A 26,578-nucleotide genomic window follows, 5' to 3' on the forward strand; every position below is an offset into this window, starting at 1 on the left:
CCAATCTCTTTGTGACTGCTTGTTCAATCCCCAAATCACGTGCTACCCACCCTTCCATACATAACTAATTTCCCAGTGAAGCTTTTTCAACTAACAGAGCAAAGAGATCACGCAAGATAGACATCGTCATACTTTCTTATGAGATTTCTGAAAATTCTCTTTTCTGTGGGGAAAAAAGTCAGCATTTCAACTCTACTATTCCAGAAAGAATAAGCAGACAACCAAAACATTATGTGATTTAATTGTGTATGCTTGTTATTTCAAGCTTAACAGAAATATAAAACACATAAAACTTGACAAAAAAAAAAAAGGAGGACCCTTACTAAGAAATCTTTTTATAAAATAAAGTGCTAACAAAGTATTTCATAGGTGAAGTAGTTCAAGATGAAGTTCTTGAAATTTAGAGTTTCCCTTATAACGTGTCTAATATCTAGTTAAGGTTCCAAAGTAGATGGGTGCCTTTAACGTGACTAAGGAAAATTACCAGCCCTGGCAAAAGGGCAGGAAAGTCACCTCACAGAATAATCGGATAAAGTGTGTCTTACCAAAACTCTGAACATACACAGCAGTTCAGCTTCTGGGAACTCACCCTACGAAAGTATTTGCTGCAATACGCAGCAAGGACCTTTGTAGCAGGGTGTACTTAAAAGAAAAACAGTGTTAACGATGTTAACGGCGTCCCCAGGGAAGAGGTGGATGAAGGAGGGAGCAGCGTGCATGGAACACCTCGCAGGTGTCCACGTGCAGGGCAGACTGTCCACAGCAGCGGAAGAGGCCCAGATGTGACCACAGGGGGCTTTAAAGGGGAGTCAGGGGAGCTGGGGGCGGGGCAGGAAGAGGGGCCGAGGCTGGACAGCCACGTGTGGTGCAGAGGTGGGCCGAGGGGAGGCGGAGGGACCACCAGGATGGGCATGGGGCTGACAGAGCTCACACACTCTGGTCCGGGTTTTTCATACAGGGCACGCACCGCTTTTTCTCTTGCTTTACTGAAGGGAGAGGAAACTTGTGGAAGCGCTTTGGGGCTTTTACAGACTCGGGGGAGCGCCGGCTCCCTACTTCCCGCGCTCTGTACCTGGGTGGTCGGGACTCAGCTCCTCCACGGCAATCTGCACCACATCCGCCAGGTCCTGTTCTGACATCATCCAGGACGAGAGGACAGCGGCCGGTCAATGGGCAGGAATCAGACTCACGAGGCACGGGGTTTCTGTCACCTAAAAATAAAAGCCAGGATAGCGGAGAGGGAGATGAACGAGCCTGACCTTGAAATGCTGGAAACTGCTAGCCACGTTCTGTATCCAAGAGGACACCAGAAGCCTGTGGGTTTTTTAAATATAGGGTTCTTCTTCCCCCAAACCACCAAAAGGTTAGTGTCCTTTGAGAACTGAGAAATGGCCCCCGAACATTTCTCGCTGCCTCTGTCCTTCAGCACCAGACTAGTCCCCACCTCGCCAGTCCATTCCCACACCGCCTCCTAAGTCACCTTCCTAAGACAGCTAGAACGCATCACCCCAAGCCAGACGTCCCTGGGTCCCCTTCTTGCCCACGGAACACGTCCTGTCCCTCGCCTGCCCCTGCCGGCTCTCAGATCCACTAGACACACCACACCCCGGAGAGCACTGAAAACATACCTCCCGAATTTTACCCAAACGGACCCTTCCGCCAAGGCTGTCCCCTCGCCCCATTTCCACTCCTCGCGGCGCCCTCCCCTCAGGCAGGCAGAGAGCGGCAGCTCCTGGGAGGACTGAGCCCAGCACCGGCCCCCTGCCCCAGCCCGGGGCCTGTCCGCCACCACCCTGCCGCCACCGAGATGGCACCACATCTGCAACACAGCGCGTTCCTTTCTTCCTGATCCTCAAACACTCCGATTAGGCCTAGACACACCTTCTCCAAGACAGAAATGAGGCCACGTCACTCCAAATACGACCCATCAACACAGCGGTCTAAATGCAGTACTTGCAAACAGGGTGCCAGGAGATCAGGAATCAATGCCACCATAATACTTTTATCATTCTACACTTTATATTTTAATTACCTATAAACAAGTATTTATGAAAGAAGTAATCTATCTTCCCCAACTGGACTGCACGTTCCCTGAGGGCGGACAGCGGGCACCCAACTCTACAGCACAGCGCCTGCCCCACACGTGCCCACTCCCACCATGCCCACGCAGGGCAGCTGAATTAAGAGTTTCAGATCACCTAGTCTCAATCAGGAGTCTACTGACAGCTCCTTTAAATGGCTAAGTTCCAAAGGCATAAAATTAAATTCGCAGGTTCCACACATGTTCGTAAATCCTATAAAGCCAGATTTAAATTCTACAGCTTAAACGGTAGCAGCGCCAGGATTTCTTAGGGACAGCCATTTGCAGAAGGAGCCAAGCTCCTGCCTTAAATTTCCCTTCACAAAATGAACGCAACACCTTCATGTAGGTGCAATCCATCAAATGGCCGAGGTGTGTTGCCGCCATTTAGACACCTCACGCGAGACTGAGGAAAGCACGAAAGCACCAAACGTCCCTTCCAGAGCAGACGCCGATGACAAACAACTGGGCGGGGACCGCAGAGGCACTGCCGGCGAGCCCTTTAGAAGTCCAGCTGGGGAGGGGTGGCAGTGACAGAGATTTTTAATCTCTCAAATGAGGACAGCGAACCCAGGTCAGGGTCTGTAACAAGCTGAGAGATCGGGTGTTTCCCGAAGAGCCCCAAAGCATGAGCCAGTGGGCAAACCACTGACAGCACGAGGTCCTCAAGGGTGCAGCAAGGAGGAAGCAGGGGTCAGCGAGAAGGAAAAAACGGGTCTGCTTGGGAACAGCGGCTGAACCCAGGAGGTGAGCACCACTGGGGGCAGACAAACGCCAGGGCAGCTGCGGAACGGCCACAGGCCAACATTCTGGGCCACGGACGCTCAAAGTCTAGTCATCCAAAGCTCCCTCCTGCGCTAAATACACTGGAAAGAAATGACTAGAATAGAACACGAAGCGTACAGGACAGGGAGAAAGAGAGTTTAATTACGGGGGGGGGGGGGGGAGGAAAACAGAAAGGAGAGCGCAAGGAAACAGCTACCACGTTTTTTACAACTTTCTAAAAACGACAGAAAATAGAGCTCTAGGACACGGAAATTAGAAAAACTATTCTAAATCTAGCCTTCCTTCCATATATCCAGGAAAATCAATTCCACAGAAAATTAACAAAAGAAAATATGGAGGTCAAATCTCATGCCAAGGTGATATATTTTAAAAGTGAATAGGAGCAAAGTAGCATCACTACGGACAGTTAAAGCATGCTAGAAAGACATGTCCCTAAGAGATGAAAACTCTATCTTAATATTTCAAAACAAACTAATATTCATGAAGGAAATTATATAAGGTATCACTAACCACAAACCAGCATTAGAAAAACTCAGAAATGAGGGGGGGAAACTCAGAAAAGATTAGAAATAAAAGGAAAATAATTTTGGAAATGAAGGCTAAACTAGAAGGAATCCAAGAGCAAGTAAATACAATAAACTACACCGTAAGAAAAACAAAATGGGGGCTTCCCTGGTGGCACAGTGGTTAAGAATCCGCCTGCCAATTCAGAGGACGCAGGTTCGAGCTCTGGTCCCGGAAGATCCCACATGCCGCGGAGCAACTAAGCCCACGCACCACAACTACTGAGCCTGCGCTCTAGAGCCCGCAAGCCACAACTACTGAGCCTGCAAGCCACAACTACTGAAGCCCGCGTGCCTAGAGCCCGTGCTCCGCAACAAGAGGAGCCACCGCAATGAGAAGCCTGCGCACCACAACGAAGAGCAGCCCCTGCTCGCCGCAACTAGAGAAAGGCCGCATGCAGCAATGAAGACCCAATGCAGCCAAAAATAAATAAAATAAATAAATTTATTTTAAAAAAAAGAAATGAAAGAAAAAAGTTGAAGAAAAAGTAGCTGACAAGCAAAGAGGATGCAACATATGTTTAATAGGGGACTCTACAAAGAAAACCAAAGGAAAGCGATGAAATGGAATACTACAAGCAAATCCAAAAAAACTCTTCAGAAATGAGGAGAAAACATTTGAAACTACTTATGAAAAAGACACACCATAAACCTGGGGCAGGGCAGGCAGAACAACCAATACCAAGACACATTCTAGTAAAATTATTTAAAGAAAAAAAGAAAAGTCATTTTAGACATCTAGACAAAAATACTGGACACCTTAAAATGGTGGGGGGGCAGGGCAGGTTATCCAACTACAGCAGAAGAAGAGAGACTCACACACACAAGACACTAGAGGAAAGTAACGGGAGCCTTTACACCCAGACAAAGTGAGCTTCAGGTACACAGGCAGCAACTTATGCCAACATACAGCACTCAGAGAACAGCGCTCCCAGAAACCCTTCCTGAAGAAACTGCTGGAAAACAAGATTCAGAAAACCAAGGTCACTTGGAGAGACAACATATGAACTGGTCAGTGGTGAGCAGTCTACGTTTACATGGAGAACCGAGACTAAAGGAGAAAGCAGTTTGCAACGGCTCTACGCTCTGACAACGGAGATACAATTTATCTGCTTAGAAATGGGGAGAAAAATTGGGAGAATACACACAAAACAAATTTTAACAATTTTAACAATCACACTGAGTGGTGGCGTTGGAATTCCCTCCGAGAATTTTCCATGCGCAAATGAGGATCTACAGGATATTCCAATTCTGTCACTCCCGATGTCCTGACAAGCAGATCCAGAGGTCGGGCAGAAGAGGTCTCGGGGCTGCCGATTTGACTCCGGGCATGTATTGGAATTGGACACATGAACCAGGTGTGTGTGCAGAATCCAGGAGCTGAATCCAGTAGCAGCGTGTCTCCCTACAGCCTACACTGTGAAATACCGCCTCTCACCAAGAGATGAGGGCTTCCTGGAGAAATGGCTAATTCCACATCTGAGGCAAGGAATATGCAAGATAACATCTTGTCATCCCAGATGTAGGGAAGCGATCAAAGACATCAGGGCTGTACCAAAAGGACTCAGAAACCAACTCAAAGATGCTCCTCCTGGCAAAAGGTGGGAAAAAATGACCCTCAACAAGGATAACCACGTCCATGGGCTGAAAGAGAAATATTTTTAAATTCATTAAACGGGGGGGGGGGGGCCGGGGGGCGTCAAAAAGGCCCCTATAAATTAAAGGAGACTTCAATGACAACAACAAACAGGCAAAACTATGATTTTCTCTATTTGTACTATATTTAATAAAAAGGTTTTTCTTAAGGCAAAATTCAAACAAAGTGGAAAACACTTGTTACACATGCACCAAAGAGCTAATTTCCTTCTTTCACAGCAACAGAAAAAAGACCAATAAAGCTAATCAAAAGGAGGATAAGAATGAGAGTAAATTCACAGGGAAAAAAGTCGCAAAGCTTTTCAACACGAGAAGACACGACCTCTCAATGCAAATTTCAACCAGCCGCTCAGTGTGACAGGCGTGCTAGAGGCCTGTCGGGACGTGGGCGCTCTTGTGCACGTCTGATGGGAGCTTAGCTCTGAAGACCAATAGGCAACAGGCATCAAAGTGCTGCTGCCCGGCCTGACCTTCCCACCAAGGAATCCTCCCAGCACCGAGAGTCACACGTCTGTGCAAATATCTACCCACCGGAGAAACAAAACAACCAAGGCATTGCTTTTAGCAGCAAAAGAATGGATGATGCAACCTGGATGCTGTTTTAAAAAAACAAGTCTGGCACAGCTGAACAATGAGAGACTAGGCAACAGTCTAGAACAGGGGTCCGCAACCCCCGGGCCATGGAATGATACCAGTCTGTGGCCTGTCAGGAACCGGGCCGCACAGCAGGAGGTAAGTGGCGGGCGAGCGAGTGAAGCTTCACCTGCCGCTCCCCATGGCTCCCCATCACGCACATTACCGCCTGAGCCATTCCCCCCACCATCTGTGCAAAAATTTGTCTTCCATGAAACCGGTCCCTGGTGCCGAAAAGGTTGGGGACTGCTGGTCTAGAAGGACCAGTCAGAGCTCTCTAAGGAACAACTCCCGAGATGCAGTATTACATGAACAAAAATGGGGCAGAATGTGTACAACACACTTTAAAAAAAAAAAAAAAATGCTAGACACGCACACACTATCCCTGGGGCACAAAGATGAAAGGAAATTGTATTTGCCTTTTTTTTATCATGTACATTTATCAGCTTTTCAAAAGTAAAAATACTTTTTAAAAATGGTCAGACAACTAAATATTGAGGCGTCCACCGTGAGGAAATCCTCACCTCCGACCTCCCTCATATGCAGTACGACTCTCAGCCCTGGCACCCGTTCAGCCTCACCCGCAGCCCCAGGACTCAGAGGCAGGCAGGACCTACCGGGGTTATTCTAAACCTGGGTCCTCTGAAGGTGACCTCTGAGCAGATTAACTGTGGTTGGTACAAAGACCAAAGCCACTAGGGCCATAACTCGGTCTTTTTTCCAAACTAAGAACCAAAGCAAGGATTATTAAAGGGGTACAGTGGACTCCTTCATGAAGGCAGTGGCCCTCAGTTAGATAATACCACCCTACCACCTTTGAATTGATGGATTTAAAACGTTTTAGGTCACACACTGCTTTCAGGATCTACTTTTTAAAAACTTACAGATCCTTTTCCAGGAAAAAAGCACAGACGCAGTCCTGCCAAGTTTCAGAGCCTCATAATTACCAGAGACTGCTGGCTGCCTACCCCAGTACCTGCTCTCCCTGATGCTCAGTGTTACAAGAATCCGAATTCACAGGGCACGGGGCCACCAGAGAGCACAGCCGCTGCAGCACACCGTGGCCACGTGACCCACTCTGGCCAATGGGGTGTGAGCGCAGACGCAGTGCGGGGCAGCTCCTGGACCTTTCCTCCTTCTTGCCCTCCTGCTGCTGGCCTCCTGGACTGCCTGCCTCGGACTTCCTTTATAGCAAAGGAAAATCACCAACCACCTGCTCTAAAAACAACACATTTTGGAACCTGCTGCATGCAGCCAGGCTTAACCTCCGTGACTCACCCTGAAGCCCATTCATGATGGCCCTGGGGCCACACGTCCCAGGTTAAATACCTGTCTCTCACAAATGGCTGGTGGAAAGTTCTCAGGTGCCCCACTCAAGCTTTTCCTGATTTCTAGAAGCTCCGTGAGTGACTTAAGAAAATACTCCGAGCTCACCATAAAATCCTGAATCCTACCCTCTTCCAAATGAGGACACCACACAATTACCCAAGCTGTTTACTCAAAATGACTCTACTGCCAGGATAAAGAGTCATTTAAAATTCCGCTAACAGTGAACGTATGAACAGAAAAAATTAGGGCAACAGGCCCAAGAAAACTAGAACAGAACGATGCATGTGGATGCCAGTTTGGCAAATGAAATTTGCCATTTCTCAGAAATCCTGGAGACAGTCCAGTCTTAATATCGTAAAGGAGCTGGACTGCGATTACTGTTCAATAATGTATCTAAACAGCAACGACTACAAGCCTGTGAAGAGAGCATCTTCCAGGGTGCCGGCGGAAAAAGAGCCCACCGACCCAAATCAACCACCCAAGTGCTCAGCCGCAGGGAACTAGTAAAGTAAATGACATGAGACACCGCAGTCATTCATGTGAATGGAAAGGTCTCCAGAACACAATACTAACAGAAAGGAGTATAAGAGAAAAATTGCATGTATGTGTAGTCACGTGTCCGTGTGTAGTCACGTGTCCGTGTATGCAAATGCACACGAGATGCTCTGGAATGATACACACTGAACCAAGGTGACACAGGAGGGAAAAGGTACAGATAAAACAACCTGACCTTCATCCTTTATCCTTCTGGACTGCTGAGCTTTTTTTTTTTTTGGCTGCGTTGGGTCTTCGTTGCTGTGTGCAGGCTTCCTCTAGTTGCGGCGAGCAGGGCTACTCTTCATTGGGGTGCGTGGGCTTCTCACTGCAATGACTTCTCTTGTTGCGGCGCACAGGCTCTAGGCACACGGGCTTCGGTAGTTGTGGTTCGCGGGCTCTAGAGTGCAGGCTCAGTAGTTGTGGTGCATGGGCTTAGTTGCCCCGCGGTATGTGGGATCTTCCCGGACCAGGGCTTGAACCCGTGTCCCCTGCGTTGGCGGGTGGGTTCTTAACCACTGCGCCACCAGGGAAGCCCCTGGACTGTTGAACTTTCTATAAGTACATGTTATTTATAGTGCTTATTATTACTGTTTTTCTAAAACAGAGCAGTAAGTACACAGATGAGGCCAAGCACATCAAATCTGGATAAAAATTAGGGAGCCTTCTTCAATCCTGCCCTAAATCCACCTCCCAGCCTACAGCGTGTGAGCATCCACAGCCATGACCACTCGCGCAGGTACGCCCTGATGTGCCCTGCCCTGCAGTGCCCCTTCTCCTGAACCATGGGTCAGACTACCCCTCTCCCTGCGGCTCAGCGCTGGACCTCTTCTCATCCACACTGAAATACCATCTATCTGCTGATGGCTCACTATCCACTTCACCTCCGACCTCTCCCAGGAACTCCAGATCTACGTGACAACCGGCCTCCAGGCCACTTCCCCTGAGAGTCTAGTCTCAACGTGAAGGAACCCAAACTGAACTCGTACCTCTCCACAACCAGCTGACACCTCCAGACTTCCCACCCCAGGTGCTCAGGCCAGAACCTTTGGGCCTTGGTTCTCCTCTCTCATCCGACCTACAGGCAGAATCTCCCGCTGTCCTCACTCCGGCCTTGTCATTGCACATCTGGACCCACGCACTGGCCCCCACCTGGGTCTCCCTGCTCTGCCTTTGCCCCAGAATTACTGCCAGTGTTTAAAAGCTACGGGATCATGTTAAAGCCCATCTCAGCATCACTGTCTGCTCAAAGCCCACTGAAGGTTCCCCAATCATTCAAGGTGCGTGCCTGGCACCCAGCACCAGCCAGCCTCTCTCCGCGCCCCTCAGGCTCCCCTTGTGGCTCCTCAGTCCGCCGTCTAAGGAGGCCGCCCCAGCTGGGCAGGCTCACACCAGCTCAGCCCTCACCCTCCGAAGTCCACCTGCCCCTCGGCCAGCCACTCCTCACCCGTCACACCCACCACCAGCACCCACGTCCCTGCTGCCCTTTCCTGCTTTATCACAAAGCCCTTATATCTAACCTACGACACAGGCTAAACACCCATCTTGTTTAGCATCTGTCTCCCCTGCTGGAAGACGAGCTCCACTGGGCCGGAACTCTCACCATCTTGCTCCCTGCCCAGCTTGGGGCCTGGCACACCATGCACGTCCATGCCGTGGGTCTAGTGGGAGAGCCCAAGGGAGAGTCACCCCCCAGGGCAGAACTATGAAGGGCCGCACATCTGCTGACAAAGCGTGCAGGAAGGGCGGCAGAGTTCTCTACATCTGTGTTTTGATTTCAGTAAGGACTGTACCACAGTTAAGTCACAAATCTGTTTAGCTTACAACTGTGAACTTCATGCAAATGACATGTTAGGTTTAACAGTGAAAATACAAGCTGCTCAGGGGCTCTCAGCAACAGACACGAGCAGCTGGTCATCAGCAGAAACACAGAACTATGTAAATATGTTATTTTTCTCTATTAAAAAGAAGTGTTGAAATAAAAAAGAACACGGAACTGCACAGTTTTAATTTTGCTCATTTTTAAATATTTCGGACACCCGTAAAATAAAACCACAAGGCCACTGAAACAGGAAAAAAAGAAAAGCTACTGTAATCGAGCACACGACTGAACTTCAGCAGACGTAACCAGGCAAAGCCCCGTGTGCCCACCCCGGGATTTTCTCAGTCACCACCAGAACGACATCACACGGGTCATCTCATTAGGGATGTCACAACATATGGGGTTTTTAGGGCAGACACTCTGCACAGAGCTGCTTCTCCCATCAGCCCTTGAACAAGCGCCCCACTGAACCTGTCTGCAAGGAGGCTGTCCCTGGGAGGCGCACACTACAGCCACTGTGTGACCTCCGACTCTGCTCTACCAGAACTACTTCCCAGCCGTCAGATCCCTGCAGGCGAGCCGTGTGAAAAGACGCGGCCCAGGTGCCGTGACGTCGTGGGTGGAAGCGGGGGCACGCCTAGCTCACCGTGGAGGGGCCTCGGGAGTAGGCCATGCCAGGCTGACCTGCCTTTACAGATGCCAAATACACGGGCTGAAGACAGTCCTCGGAGGCGCAGGAGCGGCCCCGATGAGTACAAGGGACAGAAGACCCTGAAGACAAGTCTCGGAGAGCAATCGCACAGGAGACAGTGGGAACCGCCAGCACCCAGGCCCAGCAGCATCCCCGTCCCACCAGATGGGGATGGGACGGTGCCCCAGCCGCCGCCCCGCCTCTGGCACCAGCTTCACGTCCACCTGAGCAGCAAGGCCGAGTCCACACACCATAAAGACCAGCAGGAAGCGGCCCAGTGGTGCCCAGTTAAAAAGCTCAACTTCCAGAAACAGGGCACCTCCAAGAAAATAAAGATCATTCCATTCAATCAGATCCATCTGGATATAGATGGAGTAATAAAATTAATTAAAAGCCAGTATGAAGTAAGCAAAGAAATCAACTTTTATTAAACTGAGACATGTGAACAAGACTCAGCTTACTGATTTTCCCCAAGTCAGTGTGGCGTGGCAGGGGGATACTCAAGGGACAAATAGGGAAGAAAGAGAAAACATGACTATAAATGACCAGCCAGGTACTAGATCATCGGAAAGCACTGATTCTTAAGAAAATCCAGGCCACACTGTTTCTTCTTCAAAACAGCCCCCCTAAAAATGTTTAAGTTTGAAATTAGGAGAAGAAGGTCAAACTAGCCTCAGATGGCAGGTCCTTCCCCTCTAAAGTTAACATGTTTGATTAAACTGGCCACTTCTATTCACCTTTTCCAAAATATATAAACCTCCTCAAATACAAACCACCAATGCAGGAAACGGAACTGGCCGGATTTAAATTGATCCCACAGCACCACTGTCCTACTTCAAGACACACTGGTCTCAGGACCCCCTTCCCCATCTGAAAGTTAGTGAGCTTGTACTCGTGGACATGTATCTATCAATATCACCATCTCTGATATTAGAACAGAAAATGTGGGAATACTTTATTCATTTAAAAATTACAAAAATCCATACATTACATATTAACATACAAAACTTTTTTTTTACCAAAAATAACTACTAGAGGGGCTTCCCTGGTGGCACAGTGGTTAAGAATCTGCCTGCCAGTGGAGGGGACACAGGTTCGATCCCTGGCCCGGGAAGATCCCACGTGCCGTGGAGTCACTAAGCCCATGCACCACAACTACTGAACCTGCGCTCTAGAGCCCGTGAGCCACAACTACTGAAGCCCGCGCACCTATAGCCCACAAGCCACAACTATGGAGGCTCTGCTCTACAGCCTGCTAGCCACAGCTACTGAGCCCGCGTGCCGCAACTACTAAAGCCCGTGCCACGTGCTCCACAACCAGAGAAGCCACGACAATGAGAAGCCCGCACACTGCAAGGAAGAGCAGCCCCAGCTCGCTACAACGAGAGAAAGCCCGCCTTCAGCAACGAAGACCCAACACAGCCAAAAATAAAAACAAATTAGTTAATTAATTTTTTAAGAATAACTACTAGAGTTTCCAAAACAGCAGTAAAATCTCAGCAAGAAGAGACACAGTTTTGCATTTTGACAAATCTCTTTAATGTCAGACTTACTGGAAAACAACTGGGTTCTCATATCTATTACTGCATGAAAAAGAGGGCAGTGCGTCTGAACAGCCCGTTCAAGATAACTGCGGATATTCCTCTGTAATACAACACCAAACCTCAACAAGGGCTTTATTTCTCCCCAAACGTGAGCTGCAATGTGGAATCTAAAACTGTACTGCTGAACTTTTTGTTACTTTATCACTTTAAAATCTGTCTTTAAATGGACATTTACCCGGGGCTGATTTGGTCACTTGGAAAAATACTGGTTCAGTGAGTTATGCAGACCTTCCGAATGTTGTTAATTACAGATTATCTAAAGCAACACATTCCTTAACGTCAGCACTGATCTCATCAGAAAGGTCCTGGGGACGTCCCTGGCAGTACAGTAGTTAAGACTCAGTGCTTCCACTGCGGGGGCACGGGTTCGAGCCGCGCTCAGGGAACTAGGATCCCGCATGCCGTGCGGCGCAGCCAAAAAAGTAAATTAATTAATTAATTTTAAAAAAAGAAAAAGAGGGGCTTCCCTGGTGGCGCAGTGGTTGGAGGTCCGCCTGCCGATGCGGGAGACACGGGTGCCCAGGAGTGGCTGGGCCCATGGTCCGGAGCCTGTGCTCCGCAACGGAAGAGGCCCCAACAGTGAGAGGCCTGCGTACCGCAAAAAAAAAAAAAAAAAGAAAAAGAAAAAGAAAAGTCTTGAAGTATTAGGAAGCTGCCAGGTTCACAGTGGCAGATACAAGCTTTCTGAAATTCCAATTCTACTTGGAAGTACAAATTTTACCACTGGCAATAGTGTTAGCTGCTTTCCTTGCAGTGACAGGCTAACTCTGTCCGTTTAGTAAGAAATACTGGTAACGTGTCAATTATTCCGTTATGGTGGTCCATGAAAAAAAGCGGCCAGTTCAGCTAGCAACCCAGGTAACTGCAGAAAGGCCCATCTTCCAGGCAACCTCCCAACTCCAAAACGCAGAAGTGCTTTCCACACACTTCCTGTTTCGTTACACAGAGTATGAAAAAGGGGTGCTCAGGGCTGAGATTTAACAAAATGAATGATTTTTACTGCTGCATCAAGGACCTTCTTAGATGAGAATGGCTTTTCTGAATTGCGCGGCAGTAAGGAATCCAGCAACAATGGTAGCTCGGGGACTCGGTCCAAATGTTAACAGGCAAAAAGAGGCAAATGACCTCTTGACAGTCATGAAAACTATTTTGACCTCAAATACCCACTGGGAATGTCTCAAGGACATCCCTGGGGTCTGTGGACCACAATGACAACCACTGCCTTCAGGAATTATATCTCTAGAAAGAAAGCATAAGAACCACATACACATTAAAATGAATTTCAGATAATGTCTGCTATAAAATGGAAACCACAAAAGCAATTAAAAGCAACTTTTGCTTGATTTACCAACTGCCAATGATAAATGTAAATACAGTGCAGAGGCCTGCATATATCTCGCAATAAAAGTTTCAGTTTCTACATAGATAATGCCCATATTTTAATTCTTCTCTGGTAGCTCCTAAATTGCTTACACTGTGAAGTATTTTTCTGATAACATAAAATACTAAATCTGCCAAAGATGCAGGACTATAATAATGTACGGGGACTGTAGGCTTAAACACCTTAACCTTATTTCTTAGTTCTGTGACAAGCCTTAATGAGTGTCTATGGACTACGTATACAATTAATATCAATGATCTTATTGCATTTATCCATACATTCTTCAAAAAACAACCCCCGGGCTCTGTGCTAGACACACGCTGAAGGGAGCAGAGCTAGCCCTGCCCACAAGACACTAAGGCAGTAAGTCGGAGCAGTGACACTGGGGGTATCCTGGGGATCGACTGCCCGCCAGGGCTGAGGGCGGACACCAGTGGGGGGCTGCAGCAGCTACCCGGCCGGGAGGATCGGGGCACGCTGCCCAGAACCGGCGGAGAGCTGAGCAATCGGAGGACGAACGAAGGGGTCAGAGATGCCGGCCTACTGGCCAGACTCTTGAAAAGTCCACGGCATGAAACAAACTGGCAGAGGCTGCGGAGATCTGCCAGTGTAGGGAGGTCCAGGGGCGGGACAGGGAGAGGCAGCCACAAAGAATCTCAGGGGAAACTTGAGTATGGACCGTATCTTCAGTGACTCGGAATCACTGTTCCTGTTTGTAGGTGCAGTTATGTAAAACAATGTCCTTGCTCCCAGGACACGAGTGCTCAAGCACTGAGGGGTGAAATGAGGTGACCTCTGCAACTTACTATCAAACGCAGGAAAAAACAGAAACAACGCAACGTGCCAAAACGTCGCCCCGTCGTGCACCTAGATGCAGGGTGTACGCCTGTGTGTCCACCGGGCCCCTCTAGGAAGTGCCCCCTAGATTCCAGCGAGGAGACAGCCAGGATCACGGATTCAGTCAACAAGCTCAGGTGAGCTCGGAGAGCCAGCGCCCTGGAGGCGGACACCGTCCCGGCCACGGCCATGTACGACGTAATGGTGGAAAAACAGCCTGTACCACCTCTGCAACGTACCTGCAAATCTCAGGCGACTGCAAAATAACTGTTTTAGAAAAAGCAAAAATAATAAAACCCTCCAATCCACTCTGCCGCCCGCCAGCTGCCATCACGTCCCTCCAGAGCCAAACTCCTATAGCACATTCTGGAACTCTCGCCCACGCCCGTCCGCAAACAGGATCCCTTCCCACACCCTTCAGGCCCCCAAACAAAACACTGGTTTCCAAACTCACCGTCGGACTGGACAAGAGCCCTGTGAACGACTCCCACCGGCCTCCCCGCTCAGCACTTCTCCTCGCTCAGAGCACCCTGGGGTCCTCCTCCTCCCCGGGGTTCACCCCTGGCCCCGCCTACGCTGGGCCCTCCAGCGGCACCGGGTCTGAGCCTCACGCCGTGGCACCCGGAGCCCCTTCCGGGAACCAGAGCCCAGAAGCACGTGTCCTGGGGGCACACGGCAGGCCCTTACAGGGAGTGACACCCATGCCCCCAAATCTCCACGGCCGCCCAGACCCCTCACCAGTGATTTCCCTGGTCCAGTATGTCAAACCACACTATGGCCATTTGACAATAAAATCCGCTCCCGCACTTCCAAAGCTGAACTCTGCCCCCATCCCTACACTTTCCCGAGAGCACCGCTCAAGGAGATCCCACCAAGCCCCCCAGAAAGAACCCTGCAACTCCTCTTTTAACTCTCTCTGCTGTCACCCCCAGTATCCGACCATCACCAGGCCCGGGGGCCCTGCCCACCTGCTCCTTCCCACCCAACTCCTCTCCCACTACACCTGCGCCGCTGGGCTCCGCTTCCTTGAACCCGTGAACCGGCTTCCCTGTCCCTGCCTCTGGTCCCTGGCGATTAGGTGTCATCTCTCTGTAACCCACCCTAAGGTGGAATCCACGGATCTGTCCCTTCATCCCTCCCAAAGCCACACACGGTGAGGCGGGAAGCCAATCCCCTCCCATCCAACCTGCAGATGAGTTCCAGGCTCATCCCTCCCAAAGGGCTGTCGTCACAGCGCCCGGCTTGGCATCACATCTAAACTCTACCCGCATTTCAGGCCTCTCCCAATCCGGCTCCTGCCTACCTAGATATGACCTCATTTTATTCACTCACTCACTAGACCAAGGGTTGGCCCCGTGGACCAATTCCAACCCTCCACCTGTACAGCCCATGAACCAAATCAAAAGAAGAACAGTATGTCCTGACATGAAATTACATTAAACTCAAACATCAGCGTTCACAAATAAAGTTTTATTGGAGCACAGCCGCACCCAGCTGTCTGCACACTGGCTGGGGCTGCTCGGGGGCTGTCACAGCTTGTCCAGTGACTGACAGCCTCACTCTAATGTAAAAACCTCTGCTCTGCGCGCTGGATCATCACGTCACAAACACCCTGCTGGGCACATGGGAGCGACCCGTAAATCCTGGGCAAGTGAATAAAGAAACGACCTTGAGGTTCACGTGCCCCGTAAGCACAGATTTTACTGAACTTGTCCCTGGCCTGGCAGCTCCTTCAACCCTTCAGCTACAGGGACAGAAGAGATCTTGGTTGTAATCACCTTCCCGTTAAAAAAACGAAAAGTAAAACATGAAACATCTGGAGGCTACAGGCAATGCTCCCTCCTACACTTCGCTTCACTTGTTGCTGTGCTTTTACAGTTAACGTGGAAAACATCCAGAGACGTGAGGACAGATTAGATGACAGGTCAATTTTTTTACCTCTACAGAAGAAAGTTATGTCGCAAAGAGCCACAACACATCACGCTGAATTCAGGGTGAAATGTAAAATTTTTAAAGTCATTTTCCCACTTACATGTGCCCAAATAAGAAATATTGGCCCTAAAATTATAAGAATTCAAACTCAACATTGCAAACTGTCTAAAAGCATCTGATAGAATTTAAAATTGTCCATAAAATATCACTGAATAACAAATAGTCTGCCAAACTTACAACACTATATAGCAACAGAATCTACCACAGTTTACTTTCTGAAAAGTCACCTCGCCGGAGAGAACAAGAGGCTGTCTTAAGCCTGATGACTGTCAAGGGCGGCCGCTGGGCCAGCTGTGTGGAGTTCACACTGGAGGATTCCTCACGGTAGAAACACACATTTATCAAGGGTCCGTGCGTTTCTAACAAGTGTATACTTTACAACCATGCCCAAGCTTTTAACTAGCAAGTTGTACTATTTAAATCACCTCTAAGCTCCTGTCCGGTTCTCAAATTCTAAGATTCTGTGACGGAAGTTTATCACAGACAAAACTCTGACTCCATGCAAATTTCTATCAGTTAAACCTGCCCCATACAAACTGGTAAAGCATAAAAAGATACAGGGCCTGGCGGGTGAGATTGGTGATAATAACAGTAATTACAGGAGCTGCCATTCAATGGATCCCAAACACATCTTTGCATTATTTCCCTGAGTCTTCACAACCTTGGATGTAGATGCATCCCCGTTTTACAGAGACAGGCCCGTCGCCTCACCATAAATATTTATTAAGGCAACATGAGACCGGAGAGCAGGTGGGGTGGCGGTAGGGGTAGGCATGGGGGGCAGGGCCCGGTCACTCGGTAACGCACTTTGCGTCGGGCTAACTAACCCCACTGTCATCCATCACCACATGTTCCCTTTGCCTCCCCTGAGAGCAGGGCTGTGCATCCATCCATCCTTCAGCTCCCTCCAGAAACTGAAATCAGTTTATCGCTCATCTGCCCTTCCTGTTTATTCCCATGAGCTGCAAGGCTTGGAGAGGAGGGCGGTCAGCCGTCCAGGGTAAGGAGGCCAATGTCCTAATCATTTTCCACCTCGAAATTGCACAGAAACCAAATAATACGAACGACCATGTGGCAAGATGTTAAGGAGAGCTGTAATCCTAGCCAGGAACATAAAAAAAGACGATGAACACCCAGCTTGAGCAGTCATTAAAACAAGTAACGAGGACAGGTGACAGATGCAGGGACCACTGCAGAGGTTTCTGACACACAGCTGACATCAGGCAAACACAGCCCCTCAGAGGCAGGGCCCATAACCAAGGAGAACGAAGTAATCTGATCCACAGCAGAAAATGGACAAAAGTGTAAGGAGCCCGCCAAGGACGAGTCGCAGATGCTGGCTGACCCACGCACGGCGCTGGCATGGCTCGGAGATGGCAGACACAGCCCACGCCACTGTCACCTCGGGGGCCAAGGAGCCAAGTTCACAGTCTCCATTTTACTCAAGATCATAATTCTCAATGTGTAATTAAAACTCAGTCATGGGGACTTCCCTGGTGGTGCAGTGGTTAAGAAACCGCCTGCCAATGCAGGGGACACAGGTTCAAGCCCTGGTCCGGGAAGATCCCACATGCCGCGGAGCAACTAAGCACGTGCACCACAACTACTGAGCCTGCGCTCCAGAGCCCACGAGCCACAACTACTGAGCCTGCGTGCCACAACTACTGAAGCCCGCGCTCCTAGAGCCCATGCTCTGCAACAAGAGAAGCCACCGCAGAGAGAAGCCCACGCGCCGCAACGAAGAGTAGCCTCTGCTCACCACAACTAGAGAACGCCGGCGCACAGCAACGAAGACCCAACGCAGCCAAAAATAAAGAAATTAATTAATTTTAAAAAAACAAAAAAACTTAGTCATGGAAAACATCTTCCTATAGAAACTGCACTTAGAACCCAAAAATCACTGGGCCTGATCTAAGACTGATGAAAAGTTCATGCCATTAAAATGTCCATGTAAAGCATGTATTTATAAAGATACTTTAACCTTTTCAAAGCCACATGCGTAGTCAAATGCCTTAATCAGACCAGAATGCCTCCCTCTTACTGCTCCAGAACCCCAGGAAGCTGGTCTGAAACGTGACGAGGACTCTGAACTTCAGGCTGCAAATGGGCAAGGAGGTCCAAGTACCAAGAACGCCGTGTGCCAAGGGTCTCACACATGCTCAGATGTGCGCCCCACACCACCGCGGGAGGGAAGCCGTGCGTGGCTGCCCTGCACGCAGAGCAGACACTGCCAAGTCTGCCCCAAAGCCAAGCAGCCACAACACTGCTTTGAGCTGCACAGGTCCACCGATATGCAGATGTTTTTCAACAGTAAACATTTCGGTACTGCACAAGCCGCAGCTGGTTGAACCGAAGATGCAGAACCATGGATTCGGAGGGCTGACTACAAGTTCTATTCAGATCTGCCACTACGTGCAGGGTTGGTGCCCCTACCCCCCACACTGTTTAAGGGTCAACTGTACTTTTGTAAATAGATGGGTCCAGCACTGAACAGCAGAAGCCCTTAGAAAATAACCCTTCCCCAGCCCAAAAGGACTATGTAGACTGGAGAGTGACCTTAAAGAACTTTTATAAACTTAACAAATGACACCATGTAAGGTCATACTCATTTCTCATCCACAGCTCTAGCACATCATAATCCCACCGCATCCACACGTGCAACCAATGATCTGGGCAGACTTTAAAAACAGCCCTGCATTCTGCCTCTTACCTCTACTGTCAGTCTTTCCCATCCCTCTCCCCAACAGAATAGCAGAAGGAAATGATTATGCAAAGTGCTTGCTGTCAACAATAAATACGCAGACTTTTGATGTCACTAAACTTGTAATTTGTAAGGAGTATGGTGCCAATTTATGATAATGTCGGTAAGGGCAAATGTTCTTAGGGAAAAATACATCCAAAGTTAATAAAGGAGTCCTTTTTTCTTTTGCTAAAAATGGACGTTATTGGGATAATTAATAAAATCTGAACTAGATCTGATGCTTAGATAACACAGCCGCATCAATGAGAGATTCCTAATTTTGAAAATTGTACTGTGGTTATATAAGAGAAGGTCCTTGTTAATAGGAAACAGCCATTTAAGTGTTTAAGGTTAAAGGGACTTCATAGTTTAAACTGTTCAGGAAAAAAAATAGAAAAATATACACACACACAAACACAGAGAGCTGCAGAGAAGAGAAAGGATTTAGCAAATATAAAATATTAGCATCTGAGACTCTAGGACAAGCCTACACCATAATTCTTTGTACTATTCTTGCAACTTCGAAGCCTGAAAAAACCCAAATCCAATTCCTATGAAGAGATGCTGAGGCTATTCTTCCAAAGAACGGCAGTGAGGACGGACAGACGCGTTCTCATCTGAAGGTGCTTCGCTGACGCCGATTATGCTTCGTGCAGATTTCCCCAAAATACACCCTGCTGACGACCCCAGGCTCCCTGAGTCAGCAGAGGAGCGCAGCCGCTGGCGGTGGAGCGGCCTGCGGGAAAGGGGCCCAGCGGGGGCGCCTCGCCACCGGCTCACTCTCGCCCAATTCCCCTGCTTGACTTCTTTCCCCAGCTTGCATGAGCACTTGCAGCCTCGAGCCACACACTACGGTCTGAGGGGCAGGTCCAGCCAGCGGTAGGTTTTGGAGGTAAGTTTTATTGGAAAACAGCCACGTCTATTCCGGCCTCTCCAAGGGCAGAGTCGAGTGGTTGGGACAGACCCCCAAAGCCAAAAATGTCTACTCATATGGCTCTTGACACAAAGTTTGTTCACTTCTGCCCTGCAGCCGAGCGTTTAACCACATCAGTGGCATCTCCAGACTCTAGAAACTGCCTGGAGACTGAGACAGGGGAAAAAGAGAGACAGGAAATTTTGTTGAAGAGCAGTGATGGTGGCCTCCTGAGAGGCGCTCCAGGATGGGCTGGCTCCGCCGGCTCCACCTCCTGTTGGCCGGAAAGAGCGATTTCTGCTTCAGATCATAGTGGATCCACAGAAATCCCAAAGAGGCAAAGCAGGCTTCCTGAGCTCTTGAATGATCCCTGGAGAACTCGGGAAGCAAGTTGAATTGAGTGTTTTTTGTTTGTTTTGGCTGTGTTGGGTCTTCGTTGCTGTGCGCGGGCTTTCTCTAGTTGCGGAGAGCGGGGGCTACTCTTCGTTGTGGTACGCGGGTTTCTCATTGCGGTACGCGGGTTTCTCATTGCGGTGGCTTCTCTTGTCGTGGAGCACAGGCTCTAGGTGCGTGGGCTTCAGTAGTCGTGGCACGCAGGCTCAGTAGTTGTGGTGCACGGGCTTAGTTGCTCCGCGGCATGTGGGATCCTCCCAGACCAGGGCTCGAACCCGTGTCCCCTGCATTGGCAGGCAGATTCTGACCAGGGAAGCCCTGAGTGTTTTATTAACGGCTACGCACAGAGGGAACCCCAGGCAGTACACGTTTGCTTTCATCTTACTGCACCCCTTCAGCTTTCTTTCTCCCAACACAGTAGGACTGCATTTTATACAAACCTGAATTATGCAAATTTAAGTTATACAGATGTAAAATAATGTAATAAATATTAAACCGTCGCTTCACAAAAAACGTGAAATTAGTTGAATCCTGCAAATCTGAAAAATCCACAAAATGTTTAATTTCAAAACTAGAAAGCCAGTTGACTGCAAACTATGTGTGCCCACTGACAGTTGCAGCAATTCTTCACTGGTAAACAGGATGCCCAGCATTCTTTGTCAGATTCAGTCAAAATCATGGGTGGAGTGAATGACTTGGCATCTCCAGGGAAGCTCCCAGCATAAAAGGCAGCTTAACGCAGCACTCTGCTCCAGAGACCCACCCCTGGCTCCAGCCCACCAGTTCACAGGACAGGTCCCGTCCTGCCATCCACCTGCCAACGCAAGTGCAGGGCCACTCTTGGTGGTGACAGCTGGAACCGCAGCCTGAGTCATCCCCCCCCCTCAACCCAGGAAGATCCAGGTGCCCGGGGGCTGTCACCACACTCAAGGGACACAGTTCACACCTACAAGGAAATGCCAGCAGCACACGCATCAAGTTTTCACTGCCAGCTTTATCCAAACCCATTGCTACTTTAGAAAGGTTTAACTTTGCTTCAAGTCATTTGATGACTTTCCACCTTGAAGAAAAAGGAAAAACCACTAGAGACCAGAAGCAGCATTCTTTGCAGCACAGAAGGTAAATCTTTATTACAAAAGGTTTGTCAGTACAGGGCTCTGCCCAAAGCCGCCCAGCGCAGTGCCGGCTTCCTGACACCACTCCGCCCGCCCCATCCCTACCTGGGCCCTTCCTGCCAACTCACTTTCTCCTTCAGAGCATTACCTGCACTCATTTACTCTAAATGCTAACACAGAAGGACTCAGGGCAAGGAAAGGGTAGTCGGCTTCCACAGACCCTCCATCCCACCTATCTACCTTTTCAGTGATGTAATAAAACCTATTCTCATCTCTTCACCTTCTCTGGCCTTTTCTGGTGGATTTTATTCCTCCACCACTTACGCATTGTCAGCAATCCAACCCTATGGGTCACCAGTCATCACCACCACCATCCCCCCTCCCCAGCACGAGGGTCCTTATAAAGACAAAGCAAATCTTACTGTCCACCCCACCACACAGGCAGACGATCCAAAACATTTAATCAAATCAGACAGTTCTTGGCTATGGGTAGATGTGAAAGATGCAGAGAATTTAATTCAAAATAGGAATCAATTCCACGTGACTTCCACAATGCTTCGGGTGTACTCTCAGCTAGTGGCTTAGGAAGTTAGGGTTTCCATCGTGTTTTCATTCAAGAATACCCACAGGTTTCAAGCAACGGCAGGCTCTGGGTGGTCATCCCAAGCTCAGCTTCCTCTTAGACTTAGTCTGCAGCATTATGATGAGGGCGTGCACTGGGAGGGTGACAAGGCGTCAAGAGTGATCCCCCTGCTCCCTGCCCTCTAGAACTGAAGAGGGCCCCCTCTCTTCCCAGGAGGCGGGCCGGGCACAGCCCCGGATAGTGGACAGACAGAGTCAAAGGCAAGGCAGATGGCATAAAATGAGATCATTAGCTAAAGCTCTCGCTTTTAACTGGTTTCACAACCTACACAAAAGTGAGAAACCTAAGGGTTAAGTAGTTTTAAAACTACTCTGAAAGGGAGGGATGATGCTAGGATTCTACTCTTCTGTGGGCTTAAATGAGCTCCAGGTACTATCCTGGAACAAAACAAGTGTAACTTTTTAAGAGCAAATTTCAACCATGTGATGCCGCCCCCCAACCCCCCCACCCCCAGCGGCTCTCAAATTTGCCAAAAATAAACATTTCAGAATGGTTCAGGGCAATTGCAGTGAACAATTCATTATGCAATTGTTTTCATGACCATCATATATGTGAAGTCAGAGAGCACAGTAACGACCTTTATCTCCCTCTCCTAAAGGGAGAACTTTTTACAGCTTTTTCTAAGACATTCTCGTTGAGAGCTTTAATACGTATTTTCCCCCAGAAGTCTTTTCTTCAAAATGAGAAAGTGCTTGTTTTTTCCAGATTTAAATAGCTAAAGTGGTAAAGTTACATGGACATTTTAAAGTCAGTCTGGCATTGTCATGTAATATGTATACTTAACTGTACAGCTAAAGTTTTCAGAATTTATAGCGTAGATGAAGGTCATAAGGAAAAACTAAGGCTCGTAAGCTGTAAGTGGTGTTACCAATAAGCCATTTAGGCAAACTCCCCTAGACCCTGTGCCAGGGATACCCATTTACCAATCCACCAAACAAGGCTTGTGGTTCTTTATCTCTTTTCTCCTTGACAACCATCTAACACAGGAAGTATTTCTTCAGCAAAGTGCATATGCTACACTTGGGAGTCCTTTAAAGTGCAAATTCTGAATCTTTTCCTATCTTTCAACACCTGGGGTACTTCTGAGGTGCACTAGTCAAGATTTTGGCGCATGTGCCTCAACTTGGGTTTCGTCATGGTTAGACTCTGGGTATGCATTTCTGTCTCAGTGCATATCAAGAAACATGATATCATTATGTCTTATTACTCGTGATGCTGAGATGCTATCTGCCAGGTTTTTCCACTGTGAAGTTACTATTTTTCCCTTGTAATTTATAAACATCTTGGGAGAGATACTTTGGGGCTGTGTAAATATTACAGATTGGAAGAGACGTAAGGAGACGTGACAACTAAATGCAGAGAGGGATCCTGGATTAGCTCCTGAAACAGAAAAAAGACGTTAGTGGAAAACTGATGAAGTTCAGCAAAGTCTGCAGTTCAATTAACAGTACTGTGACGACGTTAATTTTCTGATTTTTATAAGAATATTTGATAATCTAAGATGTCAGCATTAAAGGAAGTGGGTGATAGGCATAGGGAAGCTCTCTAAACTATTTCTGCAATTTTTCTGTAAGTCTAAAGTTCCTTCAAAAGGAAAAGTTTACTGGGACCTCCCTGGTGGCGCAGTGGTTAAGAATCCACCTGCCAATGCAGGGGACACAGGTTTGATCCCTGGTCCGGGAAAATCCCACATGCCACGGAGCAACTAAGCCCATGCGCCACAACTACTGAGCCCGTGCGCCACAACTACTGAGCCTGCGCACCACAACTACTGAAGCCCGTGCGCCTAGAGCCCGTGATCTGCCACAAGAGAAGCCACCACAATAAGAAGCCCGCCCGCTGCAACGAAGAGCAGCCCCCCACTAACCACAACTAGAGAAAGCCCGCGCGCAGCAACGAAGACCCAACGCAGCCAAAAATAAACAAATAAAAAATAAAAAAATTTTTTTAAAAAGGAAAAGTTTACAAAGCTCCAGATTCTGATACCGTATGTTGGACAGGGCCTGAGAGTCTGCTTTTCTCTCAAAAGCCCAGTGATGGTTATCCTGTGGTCCTTGCTGTGGACCACTCCACTAGCAAGGCCCTGGAAAACACAACTGATGTATTTCACTGCTCACAACTTTCAGAAGACAATCAAGTAAATGCATCAAGATTACACTTAGAGCACTGTAATCACTGCTTACCTAGAGGCAATCCTTAAACTTCGGCCCAGTGGCACAGAGAGAAGCTCACTGCAGAGTCTAAAATCACAATCTTTGCTCTAACGCTGTCTGTGCTTGGCCTTCCCCAGATAAGCCTGGCACCCTGCAAGGCTGCGGAGCCAGAACGGCCGGCAGGAACGCACACCACCCGCCCACAACTGCAACGCAGCGGCGGCCATGGGGACCGTGATCTGGCCATCCATCCCACTGCTGGTGGGCAACCATCACCAAGGCCACCGGGAGGCAGGAGAGCACAGCAATGAGAACAGACTCCGGACTACCTACTCACAGAAAGCGACTGGCCCCACAGGTGAGCTCTGCTCATCCCATTAAAATGACTTTTAAGATCTTATAATAGACCCACAAGAAAGAATATAAGACAACAGGCAAGAGATTTTGCAAATTTCTGGCGACCAAGAGGATTTAATGGGGGGAAAAGGAAATAGCAATCTGCAGCACACAGGAGTGGATACAACCGAAGGACGGCTCTAAGCCTGTGGAAGGCGAGGACCCCATACCCAGGATCCTCGGTCGAGGGCGAGGGCTGTGGCTGCCCACAGAAGTCAGATCCCTATACAGAAGAGCTGCACTACGGCCCTCCCTACACCAAATGGAGCAGCCCCAAATCAAAGGGGTCTTCCTTACGCTGAAAGGCCCGTAGAACATGTCTTCTGGCATTTGAGGTTCCAGCACAATAAAAAGTTCCCAAACACCTGAAGGGAAACCCGCACATTTTCAAAATCAGCCCCACAGGGGACTTCCCTGGCGTTCCAGTGGTTAGGACCCCACGCTTTTACTACAGTGGGCCCGGGGTTCAGTCCCTGGTCGGGGAACTAAGATCCCTCAGGCCGCGCAAATGCGGCCAAAAAAAAAAAAATCAGCCCCACAGACTCAGATTTCACTGCCTGCTTCCTCCTGCCTTAGACAACAATAATTACCAATATTTGAAGAGTACTTGCCACACAAAGTAAGAAGCCAATCTTTTTAAAAAGAAGAAAACAACAAGTGACACTAGAGGAAACAAGAAATCAGAGAACAAGAGAACTGAACAAATCCTTAATAGTATATCCTCAAAGCCAAGGACATAACGCATTCACCAGACGATACGTTATTACGAAAAAAGAACAAGTCAGTCCTCAGAAATTAAAACTCTGTAGAAATAAAAAAATTTTAAATAGGACTGGAAGATAAATGGAAGCCCTATCCCAGAAACAAGAATGAAACGACACAGGAAGAGGATAAAGACGGGAGATTCAGGGAGTTAATCCAAGATGTCCATCATCAAACTAACAGGAACTCCTTAAACAGGAGAGTAAAAGCAGACCAGACGAAATTCTCAAGCGATACAAGAGAATTTCCAATTGCAGAGCTGAAGGACACGTCCCCAAAGTCAAAGAGCGTTCATGGTGGGACTCGACATTTTCGGGGCATTCTAGAAATGGCTGAACACCAAAGAGGATCCTCACGAGTTACCCAGAAGGAATAAGGCTCCTTGGCAGAAAGTTTTCATTGAAATAAAGAAAAGCCAAGATTAAAACGTGAGGCCTGAACAAACACAGATGTACAGTAAAAGAAACCATCAGGATGATACCTGGGCTGGTCTAAAGGGTAATCAGTCCACACTAGAAAAAGGACAGCGGGCGGGGGAAGGGGAAGGTTGGAGAGATCCAGCACCATCCTTGAGAATTTAAAACGAGGTAAAGAATCAATGGGAACAGAAAGTGCAAAGAAAAAGAAAGGCCATCACAAACAATAGGAAAAACAGAAAAGGCTGTAGAGAGGGGAAATGTATTAGCTGGCTGTGAAGCCATATGCGCTCGACAGGGACAGAAGAGGTGAGATAAGATACGAAAAGCTAACTCATCCTGTCGTAACAGCAAGGCAAGAATGCATAAGACCAATACGATGCCAGCTTATTATTTAGAGCTATGGAGAACTTCCCCGAGAAACAACAAAAAGATATCAAAGAATTTGAGGAGTGGAACTGAGAAGTGGGGCAGGGGGCTTTGCTTCTCATGTTAAGTTTTCCACTGACATTTTATTGGGTACAATTCTTTATTAAGACATCAAGTATGTGTGCAGCTTTTTAAGAACATGGACTTGAGACAGATCGCGTTCAAACCTGGCTGTGTGTCCCGGACAAGTCCCTTACCCTCCGTGAGCCTCAGTCACCTCCCCGTCCACCTGACTGGACCGCTGTGCTGAGAAACGCTGCAAACGCTCGGCAGGCCCGGCCGCAGCACAGGACCCGCACATGACAGCCGTTTGCTACAAATTAACGCCAGTGGTGACAGAATCCCACGTCCCAAGAACACACGCTTATTTTAATTGCCAGACAAAGGAGAACTGGAGCTGAATCCACGGAGTTAACGTTACAGGTGGTTCAGGCGTTCCGAGCACCGACTAGCGGTCCCCACGGACGTCCCCCTCACTCGGGCCCGCCCCGGGTGAACCTGCCGCCTCCCGCACTTCCGCTCCGCAGCCGCGGTCCCCGCGCCCGCAGCCTCCGGCTTCCCGGGGCCTCTCGGAGGGGCTGCACCGCAGCAGCAGCGCGACCCCGCCCCGCCCGCCCCGCGGCCGGACGCCGCTCGTGAGGGGCAGGTCCCGGAGGAGAGGCCCGCGCCGGCCGCCGGCACCGCGCCAGCGGGGGCGGCGGGGCGGGGGG

At 48.8% G+C, this 26,578-nt stretch overlaps 1 protein-coding gene across 6 annotated transcripts in view; it reads right to left on the reverse strand.

Annotated features, from left to right (window-relative positions):
* Positions 1-26,578, reverse strand: part of BANP (BTG3 associated nuclear protein) — a 105,102-nt gene that overhangs the window by 77,799 nt on the left and 725 nt on the right. For 4 of the 6 annotated variants that reach the window (XM_029200991.1, XM_029200981.1, XM_029200973.1 and 1 more), the window contains exon 2: positions 1,073-1,211. In XM_029200991.1, the coding sequence (XP_029056824.1) occupies positions 1,073-1,142 (70 nt within the window). In that variant the 5' untranslated portion in view covers positions 1,143-1,211. Of the gene's footprint in view, positions 1-1,072; positions 1,212-6,602; positions 6,623-7,777; positions 7,864-26,578 lie in introns of those variants that run through there. The other 2 variants (XM_029200959.1, XM_029200967.1) reach the window with 2 other exon arrangements.

This window comes from Monodon monoceros, unplaced genomic scaffold (genome assembly GCF_005190385.1).
Source record: "Monodon monoceros isolate NGI ecotype Baffin Bay Population unplaced genomic scaffold, NGI_Narwhal_1 Super_Scaffold_10, whole genome shotgun sequence".
Classification (NCBI taxonomy): Eukaryota; Metazoa; Chordata; class Mammalia; order Artiodactyla; family Monodontidae; genus Monodon; species Monodon monoceros.